The sequence below is a fragment of the Lissotriton vulgaris genome, chromosome 10 (genome assembly GCF_964263255.1).
Source record: "Lissotriton vulgaris chromosome 10, aLisVul1.2, whole genome shotgun sequence".
Lineage (NCBI taxonomy): Eukaryota > Metazoa > Chordata > Amphibia > Caudata > Salamandridae > Lissotriton > Lissotriton vulgaris.
Window position 1 is genome coordinate 453,026,027 of NC_141698.1, and position 24,531 is coordinate 453,050,557.

Genomic DNA, 24,531 nt, shown 5'->3' on the forward strand with positions numbered 1-24,531 from the left:
GTATTTTCACTGTGGTACTGTAATTAAAGTTTGTGCAAATACTTTAGATTAAGCCTCTTAAATTAAGCCTGACTGCTCTGTGCCAAGCTACCAGAGGGTGAGCACAGGTTAATTTAGGTTGTGTTTCTGACTTACCCTACTAGGATTGTGGTCCCTATTTGGACAGGGTGCAAGCTTCTGCCAACTTGAGACCCAATCTCTAAAAATATGTATGTTACAATCAGACAATTGGGCTATAGAAGTATTGATAAATGAAAAGTAATGGATGAAATACTGATCAGAACTGGTCTGAAACAAGGCTGCCTGTTGGTTTCGACATTGTTTTGTATATTCTTGGCCAACGTGCCAACTGTGTTGGCTAATACAATAAGGCTAAAGAATAAAATCAACACAGTAAATGATATTTCAACACCAACAAACTAAGATTAAATACTGAGAAATTGAAATTATTTGTTTTGACCGACAAAAACAAATACTGTTGATGGCTAACAGTAACAAAATCAGAGCTGATAAAGCAATGCCAAGACTTGGGTCTGAGTTCCCCTCTAGTCTATCCAGGAGCATACACTGAAGGAAAACAAAGTCAAAGGCTTCTAATCCATTGGCAACCTTATTTCCTTTTAATAAGATTTATTGGGGGTTTTCATTCATCCCACTTTTAAAATTGATTGCCTGGACGTTTGTGCCAGTGATGTTATAAGGTTTTGACATTTTATTATTGGATGGGCAACAAACATTTCAAGAAGTCAGAGGCAAGGTAATAAAAAACTCCCTATTGCTTACAGGCTCATTAGTGCTACAAGCCATTAGAGAAGAGCGTGTGCTCTTGGGATATACTAGCAACGTTTTGGGTCCTTAATCTTCTGCTAAACAGATTGGAATTTGATTGGACTAAACTTTCCAAAACCTGTCTTCAGGACATCTTGAGGACACTAGTAGAGATACTAATCCAGCATACAAAAAAATACCATATTTTATAATTGGATATCTTTGTCTTTGTGAGTGACTAGACCATCAATAATAAAAGAGATAAGTAAAATGTATCTTTGGAAAGTGTGAATCTGTATCATACTTATTTGCATGATAATTCCTCTGTAGCTTAGGGACAAGATCATTTGGGCTCCCCATGGGCCTCATTATGATGGCGGAGGACCCGCCATCGACCGGCTGGCGGTGGTGGGTCCTCTGTCATCGTACTGCCCCTGCCATATTATGATGGCGGGAGAATCGTTGGTTAAGCATGGCGGTGTTAAAGACCTCTCGCCAGGGTTCCAACAGGCGGTCCTTTTCCAACTACCTGTCGGAACAAAAACTTTGGTCCACATTTCGGCGGTGTCTGCCTCCATAGGGAGTATGATATCCCTTTCCTCCATTCATTTTGCTGCAAAAATCCCGCCATAAAACAAATGACGGATTTGGGGGCCCTTAGTCGGCCCCCCTCAATCTCAGGTGCAGGGACATGTACCCTGCGGGCGCCTATGGTACCCCCCTACATATCCCTGGCCATGTGGCAGATACCACAGAGTGCCTGCCACTTAGTGCAGGGATGTGTCTGCACCCTCTATTTTGCATTGTGGCAGGGGCTGCTGACCCCATCCCCGTCACAATGCAAAATATAGGTGATGCAACCGCCATGGTGGAGGTCACATCGGGATTAGGAGTGTGGGGAGGCCAACTCATAGGTAGCCAGTCCCAAATCCGTATAGCTGGCGGACAGACTAAAGTCTGTCCGCCATTGTAATGAGGCCCCAAGTACTGTAAAATAGATGTTACTCTTCCAAAACCCATCTATTCGAAATCTCCTTCTTAGATTAGGAGAGAAGGCTATTTTCGGGGGAGGGAGGGTTGTTGTATCTACTATAAGGCTAATGACGGCAAATGCATTCTTTTTTAAACAATTCTTTTATGCAAACTCATACCTTGTCGGATTGTGGTCTGTTTTTGAATATACGTTGTACATTCTTACATCCTTTCTTTTTAGAATGTAACTGTTTAACCCACACCACAGCTATGGTGATTGTGGGTGAACAATGTTAATATGGCTATTGTGTTGTTTGTATTTAAAGAGCTTGTACGATGACATGAATTGTTATATATAATGACAATAATAAAAAATAGAAAAGCAGGGAACATACCAAGTGTTTGAAACATTCTGTACCTGAGTTAAGGTGACAACAGCCATAAACACTGGAGGAGGGCATGGCCTATGTCGATAGAAGTACCAGCGACGGTCCATCTCACTTGGCAAGATTTCGTAGGCCACATAACGGACAAAGCGCTTATAGACACCAAGGCCTGCTTCGTCCAGTAAGAAATCCTGCGGCAACACTCTCTGGCCGTTGGCAATGGCCCGCTTGAAACTGCTGGTGCGCTTGTTGCTGATCTGGAAGAAACCCACAGAAAGCAATGAGTCACATAGTACACTTCTTACATGACTTCCCAGACGAGGTCTTTATGGAGAGTTGTGTTGCAACATTCAGTATGTGGTCTCCAACAGTGTTGAGACAGAATATCAAGTTGTTTGCAAAAATATAGTTGTTTAAAATATAAAATTTTAAATTAGTGTTATGTATTTTATTTTATATTTCAATTGTATGTGTTGTATGTTTTTTTGTTCAAGTATAGTTTATGTTTTTTAATATATGTGTTACATTTTTTGTAGTTGTGAATTTTATTTGAATTAATGTGTGTGTTTTTCAGTTCCGTAGTGCGTTGTGAGTTTATAAGGGAGTAGGGTGGGGAGTAATGTAATTATAATAAATTAATGATAATTTTGTATTTATTGAATTTAGATTTTATAATGTTAATTGTGGGAAATCATTTATTTGTAATTAATTATTAATTGGTTTTTAATAATAATTAATTAAGTGATAATTATTTATGGTAAGTGTGTTATTTGTTTTAGGTGCAGGTTGTGGGGTTTATTGGGGTAAAGTAGAAAGTAATTCATTTTTGATTAATTAATAATTAGAATTTATATTAATTCATTGATTGAAAATTAATTATGGAAATTGTGTAATTAATTTTAGGTGCGGGATGTTGGGTTTATGGGGTAAAGGGTGAGAAGTAATTTATGTTTAATTAATGAAGAATTAGTTGTTAATTTATATTATTAATAATTGATAATTATGGTAATTGTGTGATTAATTTTAGGTGTGGATTATGGGGTCTATGAGGTAAAGCGTGGGAAGTAATTTATTTTTACTTAATAACGTTGATCGTTAATGTTAATTAATTAATATTTAATTAGGGTAGTTTATATATTGTGTGTGTGGGTTTTACTTTTTATGGGGTAAAGGGTGGGGAGTAAATCAATTTTACTTACTTTAAATTTAGTTTTATTATACTGTTTTAATAAAGAATACATTTTAATTGTGTAATTAATATTTTTACAGTTTAATTTTACCAGTGGTTTGTGGGAATTATAGGGGTAAAATGTGGGAAGTTTATACATTTTTATGTGTTTTAATTTGTGTTTTAATTAATATTTATTTAATTGGTCATTAATTATGTTAATTATGCAAGTACATTTTTTAAATAGAATTGAGATGTGGGTTGTGAATTGTGTGGTGTTATAAGGTAGGAAATAAAAAAAAATAATGTAATAATTATTGTTTTTGATTCTAAATATTTTCTAATTAAAAATATTTATTTGTTTGAAATTTTATTTTTATTTTATTCAATATAATATTTGTAGGTATTTGTCATACTCATTTAACATTATTTTTTTTTAAGTAGCTCGTTGGACATTTAATAGGGCTCTGCTAAGTGACAGTGGCAATATACACGATATGGAGACGTGGATCCCTAGGTTCATCAATGAAAATTTGGGCAGTACTAATATACAAATCGTATGGGACACCTTAAAGGCTGACGTAAATAATTAATTTACTCTCTTAATTTCTATGCAGGTAAGTACTTAATCAATAATAACTCAATCGGAATGAAAAAAGACAGAGTCCGTGGTGTTAGAGTTTCTAAGGGTTTTATTCCTCATAAAGGAATCAGGATATCATGTTCTGACCACCACAGGGGTGTCAGAAGGGATAGAGCGCGCTGTGGTTTTATTAACAATACATAGCTTATATACTTGATTTATACCATAAGAATCAATGTAAGAGGCGTAACAGCTGAGAGAAGACAAGATAACATTATACACGTGTTACTAATACATCATCAAGAGGCGTAAACTAGGCGTGAATCAGAGGTGTGTGCTGGACACGTCACTGATAAGTGACGCAAGTGGGTGGCACCAAGGGGTGGTGCTAACAAAATGTTGCAATGTCAGCAGAAATCGGAAGCTTGGATGCGCGCGCAGCTGCATGACGTGTGATTGACGGGGTGCAGGGGACTTGACATTCACATTGACGGAAAGAGACAGAAGTCTGGCATGTCAGATCATGTCAGATCAACTTGTACTTCTATCATATTTAATATCTGATGTTTAGGAACTATACTATCTGGGCGGAAAGGTCTCTAGGGCAGAAGCTATTCTATGCTAACTGTGGATACGTGTATAAGCGCCTGAGTGTCTACATGTAAAGCGTGGGGGCACGGGGCCTTCCATGGAAGCATGGCAACAGAGGCTATGAATTACTTGTATTAAGACAGGTCGGCCTTTTGGCTCTGCAGCTGGGAAGGATGTTTACAGGATCTAGTAGGCAGGAATGTATTCTCGGGGAACGGAACAGATAACTCGAAGGTTATAGTCAGTCTTGGCAGAAAGCAGGCTTGAGCTGAGCGCGAGGGGCCGCGCTGAAAGTAAGTCAGAGTTCACGGGTACAGAGGTAGCTTGGGCAGAGTCAGGAGCCACAAAAGAGGTTCAGATGGCAGGAATTCAGGGCCTACTCTTGCTAGAGCAGGAATACATGAAAAGTGTACTACAAAAAGACGGTGGCATAGCACACTTAGGAACGGACTACATAATCCATTCATGGTGGATCTGAAAGAGGACAGGTTAACGGTGGACGCAAATGTATCTGCGTCTTCATAGCTGGCACAGGAGGGAAGTTACATGCACTTTAAGCTGGTACATGGAGTCGGTGGGGTACGCGCTAGGGAACACAACATGGCCAAAATTTAATTTTCCTCATTCCCTCCTTGTTCCCTACGGACCCTTCATAAAATATCGATCCTCATGAACCGATCAGTCTGTTCTTGTAACATCATTTGTTCTTCTTTCTTTCGTTTACGTTTTGAGAGGAAACTGGAGTGTTCAATACAAGAAGTGGCACACAGTCCACAAATCGCTGGCCCACACTGTAGGCACAGGCAGCAACTGAATACTAGGACTAGGCCAATGCCTAGGAAGGATAGGATCTTCCATCCCCAAGCTGTTAACGTTGTCCAGAACCAACCGGACCAAGTCCAGGTGCCTGGATTCTGATGTATCTGATTTGCAATTTTATGAAGACGGGTGATAGCTTGATATACAGATGGTGCGTTTTGTGGAATGAAAACACAGCAACTTGACCCGATGACCTTACAGGCTCCACCTCTATCTGCCAAGATGACGTCAATTACAAGACGATTCTGAAGGACAACAACCCGCATAGCGGACTGCTCTTCTGTTAAGTTACCTAAGGCGGAGGCAGTTTCATTTACTACTGCTTCAAGTGTTCTAGTTAATCTGCGTATTAATTTACTATTCTGTACAGGTCCTAAAAAGAAAAAGAATCCTTTATTAAAATCAGTGTACTGTTCCCATGCCGTTTCTGTGTAGTTGACAAGTGGGACATCTCTTCTGGGTCTATTCTTTACTAGATTGCTATTTCTATGGTAATCAGGAGGGGCTAGAAAAACAGGTGGCAGAAGGAATGCAATGTAACAGGTACCATCCCAATCTGGAGGTAGACGTATGTATGCGGTATGACCACAAACAAAGTAAGAATGACTAACAGCTTTGAAAGATGATTTTCCATCATCACTGAATTCGACCACAGTAGTGCATTTACTATGACCTAAGTGTACTGAACCTTTCTTCTTGATACATAATTCACCAGTGACTGGCAGTACTGACATAATAGGTAGAACTGGCGTGGCTTCGGATTCGACAGTAAGAATCATAAGGCTAATTGTATAATTACCTAATCCATATACTTCATTTTCTAGATCAGTTCCTATTCTAGTGGGAAGTCCCTCCTTATCTGGGTAACAGACGTCTAGTAGGACCAAGTTCAGGTTTCCCCAAACCCAACCCCCATCGAAAACAGCAATGTCGGGATCTAAAGAATTAATTATTTTAAACCATGCTCCGCAGGAGCCATTGTGAGTGAACGGATACGGAAAGAGAGGCAGAGCTCCCTTGTAGTTCTGGTAGGGAGGGAGTCGGCCACATATCCAGCAATTTGTAGCATTGTTAGTTTGATGAGAATGATGTAACATACTAATGAATGTATTGTTGCGCAGCGCAAGTCTGTAGGAAAGCTCGTGAGGGGGTAACTCAATAAAAGTGTGTTCAGCAGAAACATTGTAAGCAGATTGTTCACGCTTGAAAATAGGATAATAGATGGGCAATAAAATGCTAGCAACAATAATTAAAATACTGAGAATAAACATAATTATTAGTGTCACTATACAGTGACTACGAAGTGATTTACAATATGTACGTTTCTTTGCTTCTCTCTCTCTAACTCGATCTAGGGGATACATGTCAGAAACTATTTAACCGATTCACCTAGGGGAGGACTTAAACAATTAAACTGTCTGACTTGCTAGATCGTAATTTCATGCGATATTGTTCTTGAGGAGTCTTTTCTCGTTGCGATTCGGTAAAGTCTTTCGGTTTGACACAGTCTTTGGTGGGGGTGGACGAGTCTAGGTCAGGTTTCAGTCCAGCAAACTTCTTGATATGACTCGAGTGTACCCACCCCTTTCTTCCCTCGATCTTCACCGCCGTCCTTGTTGTCAGAAGAACGGTCTTCGGAGACTTCCAGCGGGGCTCCAACGGACTTTTTCTGTCGAAGTTGCGGACGAGGACAGTATCACCGGGACGGACGTCATGTGCCTTTACATCAGTGTTGTCAGGGAAGGCTGCGGCAACCTGTGAACGACATGATTGGAGTGCAGACATCAAGGAGGCAAGGTAATCTGTCAACATATTAGAATCAACATCAGTAATCTTTTTAGGAATGGGCGTCCCCCACATATTCGGTGGTCTTCCAAAGACCACCTCGTACGGAGATAGCCCTGATCTCGAATGGGCGACCATTCTCATATAGAATAGTGCCACTGGCAGGGCGACTATCCAGTCGACCCCTTTTTCCTGACATATTTTGGCAAGGCGGATCTTTAATGTCTGGTTATGCCTCTCAACAAGGCCTGCGGCTTCTGGATGTCGGACACAATGGAACTTCCACTGGTATCCTAGTAATAAGGAAACTTCTTTCATTAAAGCAGACGAGAATGGCTGACCGTTATCTGAGTACACGACACGAGGCAGGCCGTATCGTGGGAAAAATTCACGAACCAACTGTTTGGCAGTGGTCGGAGCAGTGTAATCTGGGACTGGGTATGCTTCGGTCCAGCGGGACAGAGCACAGACAACTACGAGAACATATTTAAATCCTCGACAACGGTCCATCTGGATATAATCCATCTGGAGGACTTCAAAAGGGTGATCGGGAGGATGAAATCCACCTTGCTCTACAGGGACGCTTTTACCTGGATTGAACTGACAACAGATCATGCAAGTACGCACTTTCTGTTTTGCTGCTGCTCGTAAGTGTTTATTGTTCCAGAGATTTTGTAAACTGTCTAGCATTGCTTTCTCTCCTAGATGTGCAGGACTATGTGCTGTATTTATCATGACTTGAACCATAGAGTCAGGGAGAAACCATGTAGATTTTCCCTTCGTCATCCACCCTTGATCTGTCTGGATCCCTCCTTGTTCAATCCATTTCTTTATTTCTTCTGGAGTAGCATGTGTCTGAATGTCAATAACATCTAGTGTGGGATCCCTGACTGTCATACAGTTTGTCGGATCTGTTGTTTTTGTCGTATCATTTATCTGAGTGTGAGTCAGTGCTGTATGTTTTGCTGTCTGATCTGCCAGGTCGTTACCCTGGGAAACAGAATCTGTGACTTTAGTATGTGCTTTACACTTCATGACGGATATGGCTGAGGGCAGATGTATTGCTTCTAACAGTGCTTGAATGAGAGGACCATGTTGTATCTTTGTACCATGAGAGGTCAGAAAACCTCTTTCTTGCCACAGCATGCCGAAGTCGTGTACAACTCCGAACGCATAACGGGAATCTGTGTATATGTTAACATTTCTGTTCTTGGCTAGAATACAGGCTCGGGTCAGAGCGATGAGCTCTGCCGCTTGAGCAGACAGTGTATCAATACGGTATGTTTCTTTAACTTCGGTTTCAGTGGTCACGGCATACGCGGCCACTAACTCTCCTGTACTTGTTCTCATGCATGAACCATCCACATAAAGTGTCAGGTCTGGATTTGTCAATGGAACATCTGTTAAATCTCGTCTGGGCTTTGTTACTGCATTAATGATCTCTATACAATCATGTGGAACTGGGTCTGTCATAACTGTAGGTAACAGTGTTGCTGGGTTCAGGATACTGCAGCGTCTGATTTCTATGTGTGGCTGGAATAATGTCAATTCGTAACCTGTAAGTCGTGCTATAGTCAAGTGTTGAGTCTGGGTTCTGTTTAACAGAACCTCTACAGAATGTGGAACTTGTACTGTTAACTGATGACCTAAAACAATTGAGTCGCTTTGTCTGATTGCTAACGCTGTTGCTGCTACTGACTTTAAACATGCAGGGAGTGCCTGTGCTACTGAATCCAATGTACTTGAAAAATAAGCGCAAGGCTTATGTGAACCTGCTTGATCTTGAGTGAGGACAGACAATGCTGTACCGTCACGTTCTGTAACAAAAAGTGTAAACGGTTTGCTGTAACATGGTGTCGCTAAAACTGGTGCTTGGCATAAAGCTTTCTTTAATTCCTCAAAGGCTTGTGTGTGTTCCTGAGTCCAAGGGAGGGCAATGGAAGTTGCAGCCTCCTGCGTCGTTAACTGGATGAGTGGTTTAGCTAGAAATGCATATTGAGGAATCCATTGTCTGCAGTACGAGGTGAGGCCTATGAAGGCCCGCACTTCCTTTGGTGTCTGGGGTCGTGGCATATTTACAATTAACTGAATGCGATCGGGAGTGAGCTGTCTCCCCACTTTGGACAGCAAGTGACCTAAGTACACAACTTGCTGAACACAGAATTGTAGCTTCGAGGGGGACACCTTGTGTCCCTTGTCGGCCAGGAAATGCAAAACTGTCAGAGATGCTTGTTCACATTCGGGCTCACTTCGTGCGGTGATCAGTAGATCATCGACGTATTGCAGTAAAGCGGTGTTAACTGGCATTTGGATACAATCTAGTTGTCTTTTCAGTGCTTGACTATAGATGCTGGGGCTTTCTGTAAATCCTTGAGGTGCGCGGGAAAATTTGAAACTTCGTCCATTTAAACTGAATCCGAAGAGATATTGGCTCTCCGGGTCAATAGGTACACTGAAGAAAGCGTTCTTGAGATCGATTACAGTAAAGAACGTTGCTTCTGAATCAATAGCGGTCAATAGGGAGGAGATATCGGGGACCACAGGATACTGTGGTACAATACATTTGTTCAGTTCTCGAAGATCAATCACCAGCCGATATACTGGCGGTGCATTGCGGTCGGTACGTTTAAGAATTGGAATGATGGGTGAATTACAGATATTGGAGTCGGTCTCTACGACCACTCCCTGGGCAATAAGCTCTTCAATTATTTTCAGTAAAGCCACTACAGCATCGGGAGGTAACTTGTATTGTCTGATCCTGGGTAGAACAACTCCTGTCTTGAGTGTTACACGATATGGAGTGATATGCATACAACCTACATCTGCTGGGCCTTTTGCCCATAAGTGATCTGGTACATTTTTCAATCTGACATCAAAATCACGCAAAACATAATGACCCTTGAAATCCCGCAGAAAGAGTCTAACTCCCTCCGGGGAACAGCATATTATAGCTCCTAGAGCCTTCAGTGTTTTAATTCCTAACAGATTTTCTGGACATGATTTCGTAAGTAACAAATCTGTAACTCGGGATAATGGACCTACAGCTAATGGTACTGGTTCTGATACTTCATTTACAATAGGCTGTCCTGAAAAACCAAGGGAAACATTCTGTGAGCCTGAGAGGGGTGCCCCTGGGACTTCATTGTGACTTATTGTAGTGCGACTTGCCCCTGTGTCTATTAAAAACTTTCTGTCTTTTCCTAATACGTGACTGTGTACATAAGGACCTTCTTGATCTACAGGAATTTCAATAAGAGGCAAATCACTTTCCCTCCCTAGGCTGTTTCATGTATAACGGGGATAATCTGGATATGCCGACTGGGCATACTGGTACATCTGTTGTGATACTTGCCGAGTTGCGGCAATGGGCTGTGTCTGGGCATGTTGTGGCTGCGGTACTGCTACTGTCTGTACTGTGTGGGACTGATCATGCATAGGCTGTGTATTCTGCATTGGCTGTTCGTTCTGTGAGGTCTGTTGATGACCCTGTTCATGTCTAGGCGGACGCGGTCTTTCTTTAGTTTTACCTGTCTCGATGTTATGTTTTAGGACTGGACATTCATGTACGTAGTGACCTGGCTGCTTGCAATAATTACATGTCCCTTTAACGGGAGCTGCAGAATGGTTGGTCTGGGCCCCACCTTTCCTATGACCGTCGGCTGGAATCGTCTGAGCTACTAACATTTTCATTTTCGTGTCTTTCATACGTTTCTGTTCCTGATCTTGTTCTTCCCTAATTCTGTTCTGGTGATATTGTAACATTTGTAACATCTGGGATGGCGTGTTTGCTTGCCAAGTACTTTCAACTTTGTACACTCTATTTTTAACTAATGGTAGGGCATTCTCGACTAGTTTTGTTACAAAAAGGTGTGGGTATGACTCGCTGCTAACTTTTAGGCCACTATTTATAATGAAACATTTCTCGAATCTTGAATAAAAGTCACTAGTATCTTCATCTTGTTTCTGTTTACAGGACGATATTGCGTCCCAATCTTCCTTTCTAGTTGTCAATAATCTTGGCAAAACCTGTACTATTAAACCTGGTAATGCTTTAGTCTTATCCCCAAGGCCTACCCCTGGGACTCGTTTGCTTTCTTCGTCTTCTATTTCCGCCCATGCTATCTTTGACTCTCCCACCTCCCAATCCTTTTCCTTTAATTTCTCGTAAATGCCCGTGGGCAACAGTACTTTTAACATTTTCATAATATCATCATACGTGTAATCTCCCATCAGTAACATGTCTTTAAGCTCTCTATGAAAACCTGCAGGGTCTTTATCATGGCACGGAACTAATTTCTTCATTTCTAACAGTTCTAACTTAGTCAGTGGTGTGTGAACATACACACGCTTCAAGCGTTGGTCCGTACCCATAACTGGGTGTACTTCTCGTAAGGGGTTCTGACTTTCAATGCCACCACCGCATTGCATGTGGTACGTTTTCCTTTCTGGAGGCGGGTGGGGAACATATTCGGGACTTATGAAGGTGTTATACTTACATCGTTGTTCTAGGATTATTTGTATTAGTTTGGTACTAAAACCTCTCCATCTATCCATGAGTAGTGCTTCTAATGTTTCATGTAAGGGACCTGGATCAGAATGATGGTTTCTGAACTTGATGAGGAGGTGCTGAATCATGTATACACCTGCTATTTTCTGCTCTTCCGGGGAAAGGTTCAAGAATGTCTGTACTAACGTGTCATCATTATACATGTCTGGGTTTTCGGCCCATAATACAGCTGACCGGGCTAGTTCCTGTTCATCCATAGAATTGAGTACATGGTACCCCACTCGGTCTCGAAGCCTTTTATCAGTTTCCTGGAACTGATGTTCAGAAGAATTCGGATTTGTTAACTCAGAGAGAAAGACTCTCTTGCTTTCTGGACGGACACCTTTCCTAAGGTAGGCTCCCCTACCTACATATGCTATAGTATCTGTAGACCTTCCTGGTGCTTCATGTTCATCTTCCTCCTTGGAGGAAGCTTTATCATTCTCTTCCTGGTGTGCAGTCAATACTGCCTTTCTAATTTTCTGGGACATACTGGCTATGCAAGCCCCTTTATCATGTTTTCCTTCGGCTATATTTTGACCCCACTTGTTTAATGCGTCTAATTCACTTTGATCTGTCCCGGGCCTGTCTCGTTCTCTTATTACACAATTTATGAAAAATCGTAATATCTGTGCTTGAGTGTCAACTTTCTGTTTATGCATGGCAGCTTTGACACTGTCGGGGTCTTTCCCTGTCTGTATAAACTTATATAATCTGTCGAGAAGTTCCTGCATTCCTACATAGCATAGCAAGCTATCGGTGGCAGATCTTAATCGTAGTGATGCTAATATCATTAAATCGTCTTTTCCGGGTACTGGATCATATCTGCAAACTGACATCTTTTCTTTAAATGCGTCAAGCCGGGATAAGTGGGGAGTGAGTATTAGGGGAGACTGGAAAGGATTCTGCGTGTCCCTTAAATGCAATCTGTGTGTCGGTGGCGGGGTCTGTAGACCCGCTGTCGCACCTCCTGAGGCGGATGCTTGGGCATTGTCTCTCCGCGGAGTCTGGATCTGAGTCTGAATTGGTCGTTTAGTAAGATCAGGTAGAACTGGTTTCGGTAGGTCTGTTTTGAGTGCGGGAAGTGGCGGAGCTGGCGGAACAGAGGAGGTCTGTCGTGGTACCGGCGGGACATTATCTGGGGGCGTAGTGCCACCCCCATCCCTGTCAGTAGGCAGGGCACGAACAGGCAGATTGGTATAAGCTGGTGCTACATCCTCTAGATATGAATTTAGGAATATGTCTTTAGTAGTTTTATGCATTACTTTAGTTGGAACTAATAGTGTCGGTAAGTTTTCCGGTGTTTCTGATTGGGCTTCAGATGTGCCATCTGCTGCAAGATACATGCCGTTTACCATATTATTTCGGGCACGATCTATTTGTTCTGTTTTTACTCGAATCCCTTCAGTAACTAATTCGTTTTCTTGCTCTTTATCTGATTCTTTAAGTCTGTCTTCTCTACGGAGTGCTTTGTCAGCACGCTTACGTGATTCCTTACGCCAAAATTCTATGGCGTCCTTCTGAGATTGTCTAGCTTTCCTTTTCCATAAGGCTTCTTCTACCCTCATGATGCACTCGGCATCCCACGTTCCGGTAACAGGCCATCTGAGTCTTTCGTCTAGGTGTTTGGTGTAATCGGCCCATAAATCTAGATATAATATGGCATCTATGCCATGTTTCTGATACATAAAATTGCCTGGAGTGTCCCTAGGGGGAATAGGAATTTCTTCCTCCAGTAACCCTTTCCTAGTTCCTATCTGTTTTAATTTGTTAAAAAACGGCATCTTGCTTACTTATCACTGAATGCTAGATCCTTATTCCTTAATACTCTTGACAGCTAGATTTATACGAGAAACACAATAATACACGTTTGAACAGTCACATTCATACCACAACATTAATCACATAAAAACATTGAAGACATAGATGACTACCCCCCTATACTGGATGTACTGCTCAACAGTACGGATACACTGGTGTAACAGTGCAGAAATTCGGAATACTTGATATACTGCTAAACAGTACAGATACACTGCCTAAAAACAGTGCAGACCGGACTTGCGTACCCAAACCCGTCTAGATACGACCCAGCAATGGTACTCACCGGGAAGCACGGAAACAGAAGGCCTCGGAAAACTCGACTGGACTCGACTCGGAACTTCGGAAAACTTCGGAAAATTTCGGAAAACTTCGGAAAACTGGTGGGCCTCTTCACACCTCGGACCTTGCTTCTTTCGGCTAGGCTCTGGTCGGGATCCTCCGCACTCCTCACCGCCTCGTCTGGGCACTGATCGCAGTCTTCGTCACCTCCGTGGGTCAGAGGGAGATGCAGGAAATCCTGCCAGTACACGTGTGTTCCATCTAACTGATGGCAGGGGACACAGCTTGCAACGCGCCAACCGGCGCGTGAGGTGGGGGAGGAGTCCCTGTTCGGGCGCCAAAATGACGTAAATAATTAATTTACTCTCTTAATTTCTATGCAGGTAAGTACTTAATCAATAATAACTCAATCGGAATGAAAAAAGACAGAGTCCGTGGTGTTAGAGTTTCTAAGGGTTTTATTCCTCATAAAGGAATCAGGATATCATGTTCTGACCACCACAGGGGTGTCAGAAGGGATAGAGCGCGCTGTCGTTTTATTAACAATACATAGCTTATATACTTGATTTATACCATAAGAATCAATGTAAGAGGCGTAACAGCTGAGAGAAGACAAGATAACATTATACACGTGTTACTAATACATCATCAAGAGGCGTAAACTAGGCGTGAATCAGAGGTGTGTGCTGGACACGTCACTGATAAGTGACGCAAGTGGGTGGCACCAAGGGGTGGTGCTAACAAAATGTTGCAATGTCAGCAGAAATCGGAAGCTTGGATGCGCGCGCAGCTGCATGACGTGTGATTGACGGGGTGCAGGGGACTTGACATTCACATTGACGGAAAGAGACAGAAGTCTGGCATGTCAGATCATGTCAGATCAACTTGTACTTCTATCATATTTAATATCTGATGTTTAGGAACTATACTATCTGGGCGGAAAGGTCTCTAGGGCAGAAGCTATTCTATGCTAACTGTGGATACGTGTATAAGCGCCTGAGTGTCTACATGTAAAGCGTGGGGGCACGGGGCCTTCCATGGAAGCATGGCAACAGAGGCTATGAATTACTTGTATTAAGACAGGTCGGCCTTTTGGCTCTGCAGCTGGGAAGGATGTTTACAGGATCTAGTAGGCAGGAATGTATTCTCGGGGAACGGAACAGATAACTCGAAGGTTATAGTCAGTCTTGGCAGAAAGCAGGCTTGAGCTGAGCGCGAGGGGCCGCGCTGAAAGTAAGTCAGAGTTCACGGGTACAGAGGTAGCTTGGGCAGAGTCAGGAGCCACAAAAGAGGTTCAGATGGCAGGAATTCAGGGCCTACTCTTGCTAGAGCAGGAATACATGAAAAGTGTACTACAAAAAGACGGTGGCATAGCACACTTAGGAACGGACTACATAATCCATTCATGGTTGATCTGAAAGAGGACAGGTTAACGGTGGACGCAAATGTATCTGCGTCTTCATAGCTGGCACAGGAGGGAAGTTACATGCACTTTAAGCTGGTACATGGAGTCGGTGGGGTACGCGCTAGGGAACACAACATGGCCAAAATTTAATTTTCCTCAAGGCGGGTATTAGGGTGAGACGTCTAAATTTGGTTGAGAGGCACAAAAGGAGGCGAGGAACAAAGTAAATGTACGAGATGATACATTAGAAAAGGCCGAAACCAATTTAATAAAGGTTCTCTCAGAAGGGGGGCACCCAGGTACTGCTCAAGCAAGGATTTTAATGGCTAAATCTGCAATTACAGAAATCTCACTTAAAAAATCAGCGGGTAGATATCTGACCTGGTGGAGCAAGCTTTATGAGAGTAACGGAAGGGTAGGTCATATGCTTGCAGTCCGCTCTAGATGAAAAGAGGTTCATAATCGCATCACAGAAAGTTTAGATCCTGATATTGGCCTGGTCAATGACCCTGAAGCCATATTATTCAAATATATACAGAGGATAGCCGGGGGGTCAAAAACGAGATTGAGGAATATCTTAAAGAAATTAAATTAGAGCAGCTCACCCCTAGGGAGAAAGATATGCTAGAATCACCAATTAAACTTGAGGAAATACGAATGGCTATGGAGTCTTTGCCATCCGGTAAAGCAGTTGGAACTGATCTCTTACCGAGTGAATTCTATAAAAAAAAATGGGGGTGCAATTAATAGCTTGGATGTCTGAGATTTTTGATACAGATGAAGCTGGTGAGGCACCGCCCGAACCCTGAAAGGCAGCCAAGATTGTGGTATTTCTAAAAAAGGGCAAACCCGGCAAATGAACCAGGGTCATATAGACCTATTACTTTGATTATTAGTGACACGAAAATATATGCTAAAATTCTTGCAAATAAATTGGCTTCAGTGATTAAGAAGCTGGTCTCTCCTCAACAACACAGCTTTGTTCCTGGAAGGGAAACTATAGACCACATTTGCCAGACTATTGCCCTTTTCGACTACACTAGGGTTACAGGAGACCCTATGGCTTCAATTCTGTTAGATGCAGAAAAGGCATTCGATAGGGTCTCCTGGCTTTTTTTGTGGGCAATCAAGGCAAAAATGGTCTAGGAGAAGGGTTTATCAAGGCTATTAAAAGTATGTATATGGAACCAAGTGCAAGGATAGGTGTGATGGGTGCCTCCTCAAATTTAATAAGGATTTCACGGTGCACGAGACAAGGGTGCCTCTGTTTTCCTTTATTATTTGCCATCTATATTGATCCCTTATTTAGAAAAATTATGGAAAGCCAAAGAATTCGATCTATTTGCGCTACAGGGGGAGAAATTGACATTTTAGTGTACGCTGATGATCTAGCTATAATTACACCCACCCCTCGAGCTGCCCTCTTGAACTAAATAGTTTAACCATTCAATTTGGCAAACTTTCAGGTTATCATCTTAATGAGAATAAAACTCAAATTGTAATAAATGATAAAATCAATCTAGATGATCATCGAATAGTTCAGAGTGCTAGGTATTTCGTTGTAGTGATTAGTGCCAATGTGGAAGACATTGTGGACATCATTCTGAAGCCACTGATCCAGAAAATGAAGACAGATTCTAACAGAATAAATAATTTACATCTTAAATTAGTTGGGAGGAGCAATGTAATCAGAATGTTATTTCTACCTAAAATTCTATACTACTTTAGGGCAATCCCACTAGAGATAAACAAATCAGGGTTTTTAAAGTTGAATCAATTGATTTCGTGGTTTCTGTGGGCCTGACTGCGTCCTCGTAGAGCTCTTAAATACATGACCTTAACTAATGATTGGGGGGGGGGGGGGGGGTCAGTCCCAAATTTTCAAATTTATTATTGGGCATCAGCTTTGAAACAAATGGCCGATCTGTTGAAAGGTGAAGATAGGGGACCTAGAGAAGTATCTATTAATGGGTTAATCTACGTGGCAGAAGCCAAAGGATTGGTCATGCATCATATTGATTTTGCCTATTTTAAAAGAGTTAAATTCAAGGTTTTATTGGGTGTATTTAAGGTCTGGACGGCAGTTCGGAAAAAACGTATGATTGGTAGAATCCATAGATATTTTCCTCTAGACAATAATAGGTTACTCCCAGATATATTTCAAGATGACTACTTTACAATTTGGTGTGCAACTATATTTTTAACATCGATATTTTTTTCTCAATATTTTTGTGCTTACCTGTTTAAGTATAGAAAGTCAATATTTTTGCATTTATATTGCTTCATTGATATTTTTTACTTCTATATTTTTTACATTGCTATTTTGTCAGTGAACCATCTCCAACAAAACTCACTTAAATATCATTATACATACGGTATTGACACACTCTTTAAATCAGCAGGTTCTGTTGCTGCAAATACTCCTTTTGTCAAGACTGGCTACCTGAACTATTTGAGGGATTGAAATGCCTGCAGGATCTTAGGCTGCCCATGCCTATGTATCTTCATTGAGCAGATAGTTAAGGTTGCTTGGAAAAAGCATTGACTTTAGGACTGCCAAAGACCTCTTAAGCTAGTTATTTTTATTTTGTTATCATCTTTTCACTGTTTCACTGTGTATTTCTTCATATCACTCAGCTGTCTCTTTCCTATTCTGAGTATACCAAAAGGTCCCAGCACTTTTACTGGGGTACGATACTCTTCTGCTGTCAAAAACTCCAATGGACCTCTAAGTGCTGCTATACTCATTTAGTCCGTTTGGTACAGTTTGAAGAATTTAAATTAACACCTCAAAAGTCGAAATGTATGGCTTTAAATCCTTGTAGAACGTTTAAATGCTTAATCACTACAAATGATTTTAAAGTGAATGAATGAATGAAGGGTAATTTGTTGAGCGCAACTTAGCCCAAGGGCACCAAGGCGCCAGGAAAGATGGTACAGCTGCTTATGGTATGAGATAGTGACAAACTACGAGTAAGCTTCTACAAAGAGCCAGCTTTTTAGTGCCTTACGGAAAAGCGAGAGCGATGTTTGCCCTCTTAGCACAGCAGGAAGCGTGTTCCACATTCTTGGGGCAAGGGAGGAAAACACCCTCACACCCCATCGAGCTTTAACAACTCGGGGGACGGTCAGCAGTTTTTTATTAGAGGAGCGTAAGGCTCTGCTAGGAGCATACAGAGATAGAAGGGACCTAATGTCTTCTGCGCCCAATCCATGAAGGGTGCCTGAGGTTCTGTAATTCTAGAGTCTGACTCCATTTTTGTTCTGTGCCACCATTTTGTGTTGCCCTCACGTAGGCCTGTGAAGGTAGCCTGACGAATAAAGTGGCCTGGCCTTTTTAGTTCATGTATACATTAACTAAGGTTTCTTTTTGACTCTGAAATGAACTGTAAGAAAATGACCTCTTCACCTGAAACTGACCTCGCAAAGCCAATTTCCCTGATCGATCTTTGTCTGAGATTGCCAATCAATGTTCAGGACATTGTTAACTTTTAGTTTCCTTGCACATGCCTTATCTTGTTCATCATCTGCTACTGTTTCTTTTTATGTTTCTTCATTTTTTTTTTTTTAAGACAAATGGTCCCAAATTTTATTTAGTTTCACAAGTAATAAGTCAATTGATCACACAATGTCATAAAAAATAACTACTACAAACGTTACCCAGCTAGTAGCATGCTTTGACATGTCAGTCATACATAAGTGAAATTAAACAGTAGCCAGGGGAGATGCATTAGTCCGCAAACATCAGTGCCAGGAAAAGTCTCGGGGTGCAGTGCTTGTAGCACGCAGCACTGCAAAAGGACCAAGGTGGTCATGAAAGCCAACAACCATTGTCCTAGGCCGCGCTCCCTGGTCGGCACAGATGTATTCAAAGGTAGGAATCGTCTCCCATATTGTCATATGGGTCGCTGGGCTACAGTCTCCTGACCTTGGCAGTGTCCAATAAGCATTGTGTGAAGAGTAAACGGGGAGGGGAAATCGAACATCATCATGAGTACAGCAGAAACAAACTCACTGTCTACAAGAGACACAGCAGGGAAATAATGAAAGAAGAATAAAAAAATTGGAGAAAAAAAAGGGGGGAGGGAGAAACATTTCAACAACAGTTGGACTAGTATTAGCGTGTACAGTAATGTATCAGTGATCCTAGCTGTGTATGTTGCGCCCTATATGGGCCGTGTGGGGTTGGGGACGGCTGTGGATTTAGGGCTGCTGTGACTGCAGGGGGGGGTGGAAACAGGGGACAGCTCTTGTTGGGTATGATCTCGGTGGCCGGGGGGAGGGGAGGGGGGGGGGAGAAGGGGAGGAGGGGGGGGGGGCTTGCGCCGTGACTGAGCGGTGTATGGCAGGTCCCTCACTGTTCCGTGTCAGGGTGGGCACGCTATACCGGCCTGGGTGCACGCCCGGTGATACGCAGTCAGGGTAGCGTCCCAGTCTTGGGCAATCGGGTACTTCTGGAGACCCGCTGTCTCTTCCCTGTGTAGAGACACACTCTCCGCGCAAGCCCAGTTGTCAAATGAGCGACGCCAGTCAGCAGGGCGTGGGGGGGCGACACTCTTCCATCGTTTCGTGATGAGTCGCTTAGCCGTAATGAGCCCTAGGTCCCAGAAACGTGCCCTTAGTTTGGTCTGTTTAGTTCTCTTGTAGAGTCCCAGCAGGCATGCTTCCCAAGTCTTGGGGAGGGTATCGCCCGTGGCCGCCGTCAACGTGTCAGTGACTGCCGACCAGTACAAGGTGAGGTGAGCGCAACTCCAGAGTGCGTGCAGGATGTCCGAGTTCAGGAGGCCGCACCTGGGGCACGCTGACGATTGTGAGTCCGAAGTAGCGGTTCAATTTGTCTGGGGACAAATATGCACGGTGTATTATGTAATATTGGATGATCTTAAATCGCGCGTTGCGAGGAATATTTCTGGCGCCCGCCAACACCCCGGCCCACTGTTTGTCCGTCCATTCACTACCCCGGTCGGTCGTCCACTTCTCCCTCAGCCTTTGGGAGGAGAATTGAGTATGGCTGTTCAGCGCCTGTGCTAACCAATGCACTATATGGGAACCATCGCCCATCACATGTAGGTACTGGATAAGCATATGTGTGGTCGGCTCGTGGGTCAGGTCACCCCATGCCTCCGTTAGCGCACGAAGAAGCCTGGCGTGCGCCAGAAATTGGCCTGCTGGCAGACCGGTGTCAGCGGCCAGAGTCTCAAAGGGCAACAGCTCTCCGTCGCTATACAGGCCGCCCAGATCGTCCAAGTCTGCTGCCGTCCAACTGCGTAGCTCGGTTGAAGACAGCGTGCCAGTTCCCAGGGGGGTCCCCTGCAGAGGTAGGTTCGGGGCATAGGGTACCGTGCCCTTGGTGAGTCTGAGGCTCCGCATAAAGCACTGCCTTGCGACTGCCACATGGACCTGAATGGGGGGCCGGCCCCGCGTCAGGGGGTGGAAGAGCGTCAGCACCTGTATGGGGGACAGGGTAGTGTCTACCGTGGCCGTATCCATCAGGTTCTTACCACTCAGCCAGTAGGCAACCCATTGTAGCTGGGCCGCTAGGTAATATAGCTCCTGATTGGGAACCGCTAAGTCTCCAGATTCTGAGGCCGCGTAGAGGGTCCTCAATGCTACCCGAGGGCGCCCTTTATTCCAGATGAGGCGCTTGGTGAGGGCTTCCAACCCCTTGAATATGCGTGTCGGTACATACACTGGTAGGTTAGCATAAAAATAGAGGAGCCGGGGGAGCATTATCATCTTAGTCAGCGCCACTCGGGCCGGCACATTCAGTGGGAGGGAGTTCCAGAACGTGACCTGGGCTGACAGCGAGGATATGGCTCTCACGAGGTTGCCCTCCAGGAGATCAATGGGGTCTCGATATATGAGGATCCCTAGATACCTGAATACCGTCGGGTGCCATCGGAGCGTCTCTCCCATCATGCGCACATCACATTGTGGCATTGTGTCACTGAATGCATAAGCTCCTGATTTAGCCCAGTTAACACGGAGCCCTGACATGTCCCCGAATGTTTGGAAGATGTCCGTAATTGCCGCGGGTATATGGGCAAGGTCCCTGATATATAACAATAAGTCATACAGAGACACCGAGTGGATGCCATCTGCCAGTGGGATACCCCAGGTGACGCCGGAGGCACGGAGCAGTTCTGCCAATGGCTCCATCACAAGGGCGAATAAGAGAGGGGAGAGGGGACAGCCCTGCCTGATGCCCCTCCCAATCCGAATTCTGTCAGAACAATCGCCCAGTCCGGACTCGTACCTCGGGTGCCTGGTAGAGGAGCCCCAACATCTGGACATAGGCGTCGCCCAGCTCCTACTTCTCGAGGACTCGGAGGAGATAGGGCCACTCCACTGAGTCAAACGCCTTTTCCAGATCAAGTACTATGCATCCTGAACGTGGCCAGGTGGAAGTCGCATATCGTTGGACTCTGAAGAAGCGGCGTAAATTGTAAGACGTGCTTCGGGTGGGCACAAAGCCGTTCTGGTCAGAGTGCACCAGTGTGGGGACTATGGGTGCAAGCCTCCGAGCCAACGTCGCTGCTAAGATTTTGTAATCGGTGTTGAGGAGTGCCAGCGGTCTGTACGAGCCAAGCTCGTTCGCCTCTCTACCCGGTTTTAGAAGGGAGATCACGTTGGCTTCGTTCAAGGACGCCGGAAGTTCAGCATCCTCGGATGCCGCCTTATACACCTTTAACAGTTCTGGTATTAATACCAAGGAATAGGCCTTGTAGAAAATCAGCCGGGAGCCCATCTGGGCCCGGTGCCTTGCCATTAGAGAGGGAAAAAATCACCTCCCGTAGTTCCTCACTGGTAAGCTCAGCTCCTAGCTCCGCCTGGTGGGCGGGAGTGGCTGTCGGAATTTGTAGTGTCGCCAGATAGTCTGTGATCTCCACCTCGGTGGCCCGCAGTCGTAAGCTGTATAAGGACCTGTAATGCGACGTGAATGCTTCGTGTATCTGTTTCTGGGTGAAGACTTCAACTCCCTGAGTCGTACGGATCGACAGCACCGACGCGGACTGAGTGTCTTGTCGTATCAGCCACGACAGGAGTCTGCCAGGTTTATCAGCTGTATTGTGGGTGCGTGCGGAGTATGCTGCGAAATTAATGTTCTTCAGCCTCTCCATCAAAAGAGCGTGATCTGCCCTGGCCGAGACTAGTTGGGAGTCATCGCCCTCCGCCGCCTCTCGTTCTTTGTCTGGTAGCGCCACTTCCGCCTGTATCAGATCTCTCTCCACCTGTCCCCGTAGGCCCGCTTGCACGCCGAGGCAACTCCCCCGGGTCACTACCTTGAAGGCGTCCCACTCGATTTTCGGGGACGAGGTCGAGTCGCTATTGTCCTCGAAATACTGTATTATCCTCCTAGATATCTCCTCTCGGAATGGGGTCTCGAGTAGGAGATCCGGTTGTAGGCGCCATGTGGGTACAGGTGGGCGTGGGCGTCTCCATCCATAAACTAGAGTGTGTGGGTTGTGGTCTGAGTGTGTCCGCCCCAGGTAGTCAGTGTCAGTTACAGAAGGAATCAGGTCGCGGGACATCATATATCTATCTAGTCTGACGTGCAACGAGTGGGCTCCAGAGTAGTAGGAATACACCCGGGCGGAGGGGTTTCTGACTCGCCAGGTATCCTGTAGGTTCCACTGTGTCGCCCAATCAAGTAGGGCCCTGGAGGCTGCCTGCGCTGGGGCTATGGTCGTCGGGGGAGACGAGCGGTCAAGGGAGACATCCAGCACACTGTTGTAATCACCACCCAACAGTAGGGGCACGTCGGGCCAAGGCGCAATCACCGCTGATAACCGTGTTAGGAATTTCCCCTGTTCGACATTAGGTGCGTAGATGGAGGCTATAACTATCTGTTGCCCGTCTAGTCTGCCCTGTATGAAGACATAGCGCCCCTCAGTGTCAACGTTGCTGTGTGTCAGTGCAAATGGAACCCCCGGCCGTACCCAGATCAGAGTCCCCCGTGCAAACGCTGAAAAGGTTGTGGCGAATATTTGCCCCCTCCACCTACGGCGAAGTGTGGCTACCTCTGCGGCTACCAGGTGGGTCTCCTGCAGCAGTGCAATCTGTATCTGATGTCTTTTAAGATAGGAGTACACCTGATATCTACGTGAGGGTGTGTGCATGCCCCTGACATTCCAGGTACAAAATTTAACCGTAGTCATCACAGTATCTATCTCGCCCAAGCACTCGCCCCCCCCAACCCCCAGCCCGTCCCGCCCACACACGCACCGCAGCAGATATCAATGACCATTTTTCCAACCCGCCATCCCACACAGACCCAGGAATGTGCGCTGTAACACTTCAGTGCCAACACTAGTCTCAAAAAGAACAGTAACAGAACCATAATACCAAAAGGGCAACAGCAAAACAAGTCGCCGCCCAAACGCTCTAACGAGCTCAATCAATCCGTGAGGTCAGTGGGGGGATGACAAAGTACGTTACTTAGGTAATACAAGATAAGTCACTAGGCCAAGAGAGCCGTGGTGGCTCCCTTCCACGGGCAGTGGGCCAAGGGCATCAGAAGTCAATGGCAGTGCCCACAATCAGGGCCAGAGTGTCTAATGTCACAGGACCTGGATGTTCAGTTCCGGGGGGACCTCTTCTGCTTTTCCCAGAGGGGGCACTCACCTCTAGGGGTCCGTCCACCCCTTCAACACAATGTTTCCGGTGTTACTTAAGTGGAACGGCTCCGACCGCCTTCCCGGTGGCAGGGGCAGCTCAGAGTCCATCCGGGAGGTTGGGGGGGGGCAGGGGGGGGCGGTAGCAGAGCACAGGCCCCGGGGACGGAGCCGGTTGTGGCCACCGGAGTCTCTAGAAGTGTCGGTGGGGACCCCAAAGTGGGTCAACCATTGTAGTGTATAGACTGCTAAATGTCGCCAGCTGCAGCAGTCCAGCCAGGACTAGGGTGAGGAGGGTTGCTATGCTATTAGGTCCGCCGTTTGGGGTGTGACATCTGGTAGGCCTTCTGCATTTGAGTCATCCGGCAGTCCGTACAAGTATTCGTCGTCTTCGCTCCCGCGTGATCGTGGGCTGGCGTTGGAGATCAGGATGGGTGACTGCGATACACTGATCTCAGCCGCTATCCGGAGGGCCTCTTGCTGTTCACTTTGAATTTGCTCTGGTGTGGGACCTATTTCCGTGTCCGCGGCGGGCGACCCGGCCATCGAGGTACGCCGGTGTCTTCGCCTGCGGGTGCCGCGGTTTCTACGTTGCTCCGTCGGTGCGGACCCGTGGCCCGTATCTACCCCAGAATCCAGCCAGGACGCCGCTGCCTCAGGAGTATCAAAGAAGTGAGTCTTGTCCTGTGCCACCACCCGGAGGCGTGCCGGGAACAATAGTGAGTACTTGCGAGCCAGACGCCTGAGTCGCTGTTTCACCGCTAAGAACGATTGACGTTGTCGTTGGACTTGC

At 45.0% G+C, this 24,531-nt stretch overlaps 1 protein-coding gene across 2 annotated transcripts in view; it reads right to left on the minus strand.

Annotated features, from left to right (window-relative positions):
• RHBDL1 (rhomboid like 1) overlaps positions 1–24,531 on the minus strand; it is a 504,525-nt gene that overhangs the window by 280,515 nt on the left and 199,479 nt on the right. For both annotated transcript variants that reach the window (XM_086939636.1, XM_086939635.1), the window contains exon 3: positions 2,159–2,383. In XM_086939636.1, the coding sequence (XP_086795762.1) occupies positions 2,159–2,383 (225 nt within the window). The remainder of the gene's footprint in view (positions 1–2,158; positions 2,384–24,531) is intronic.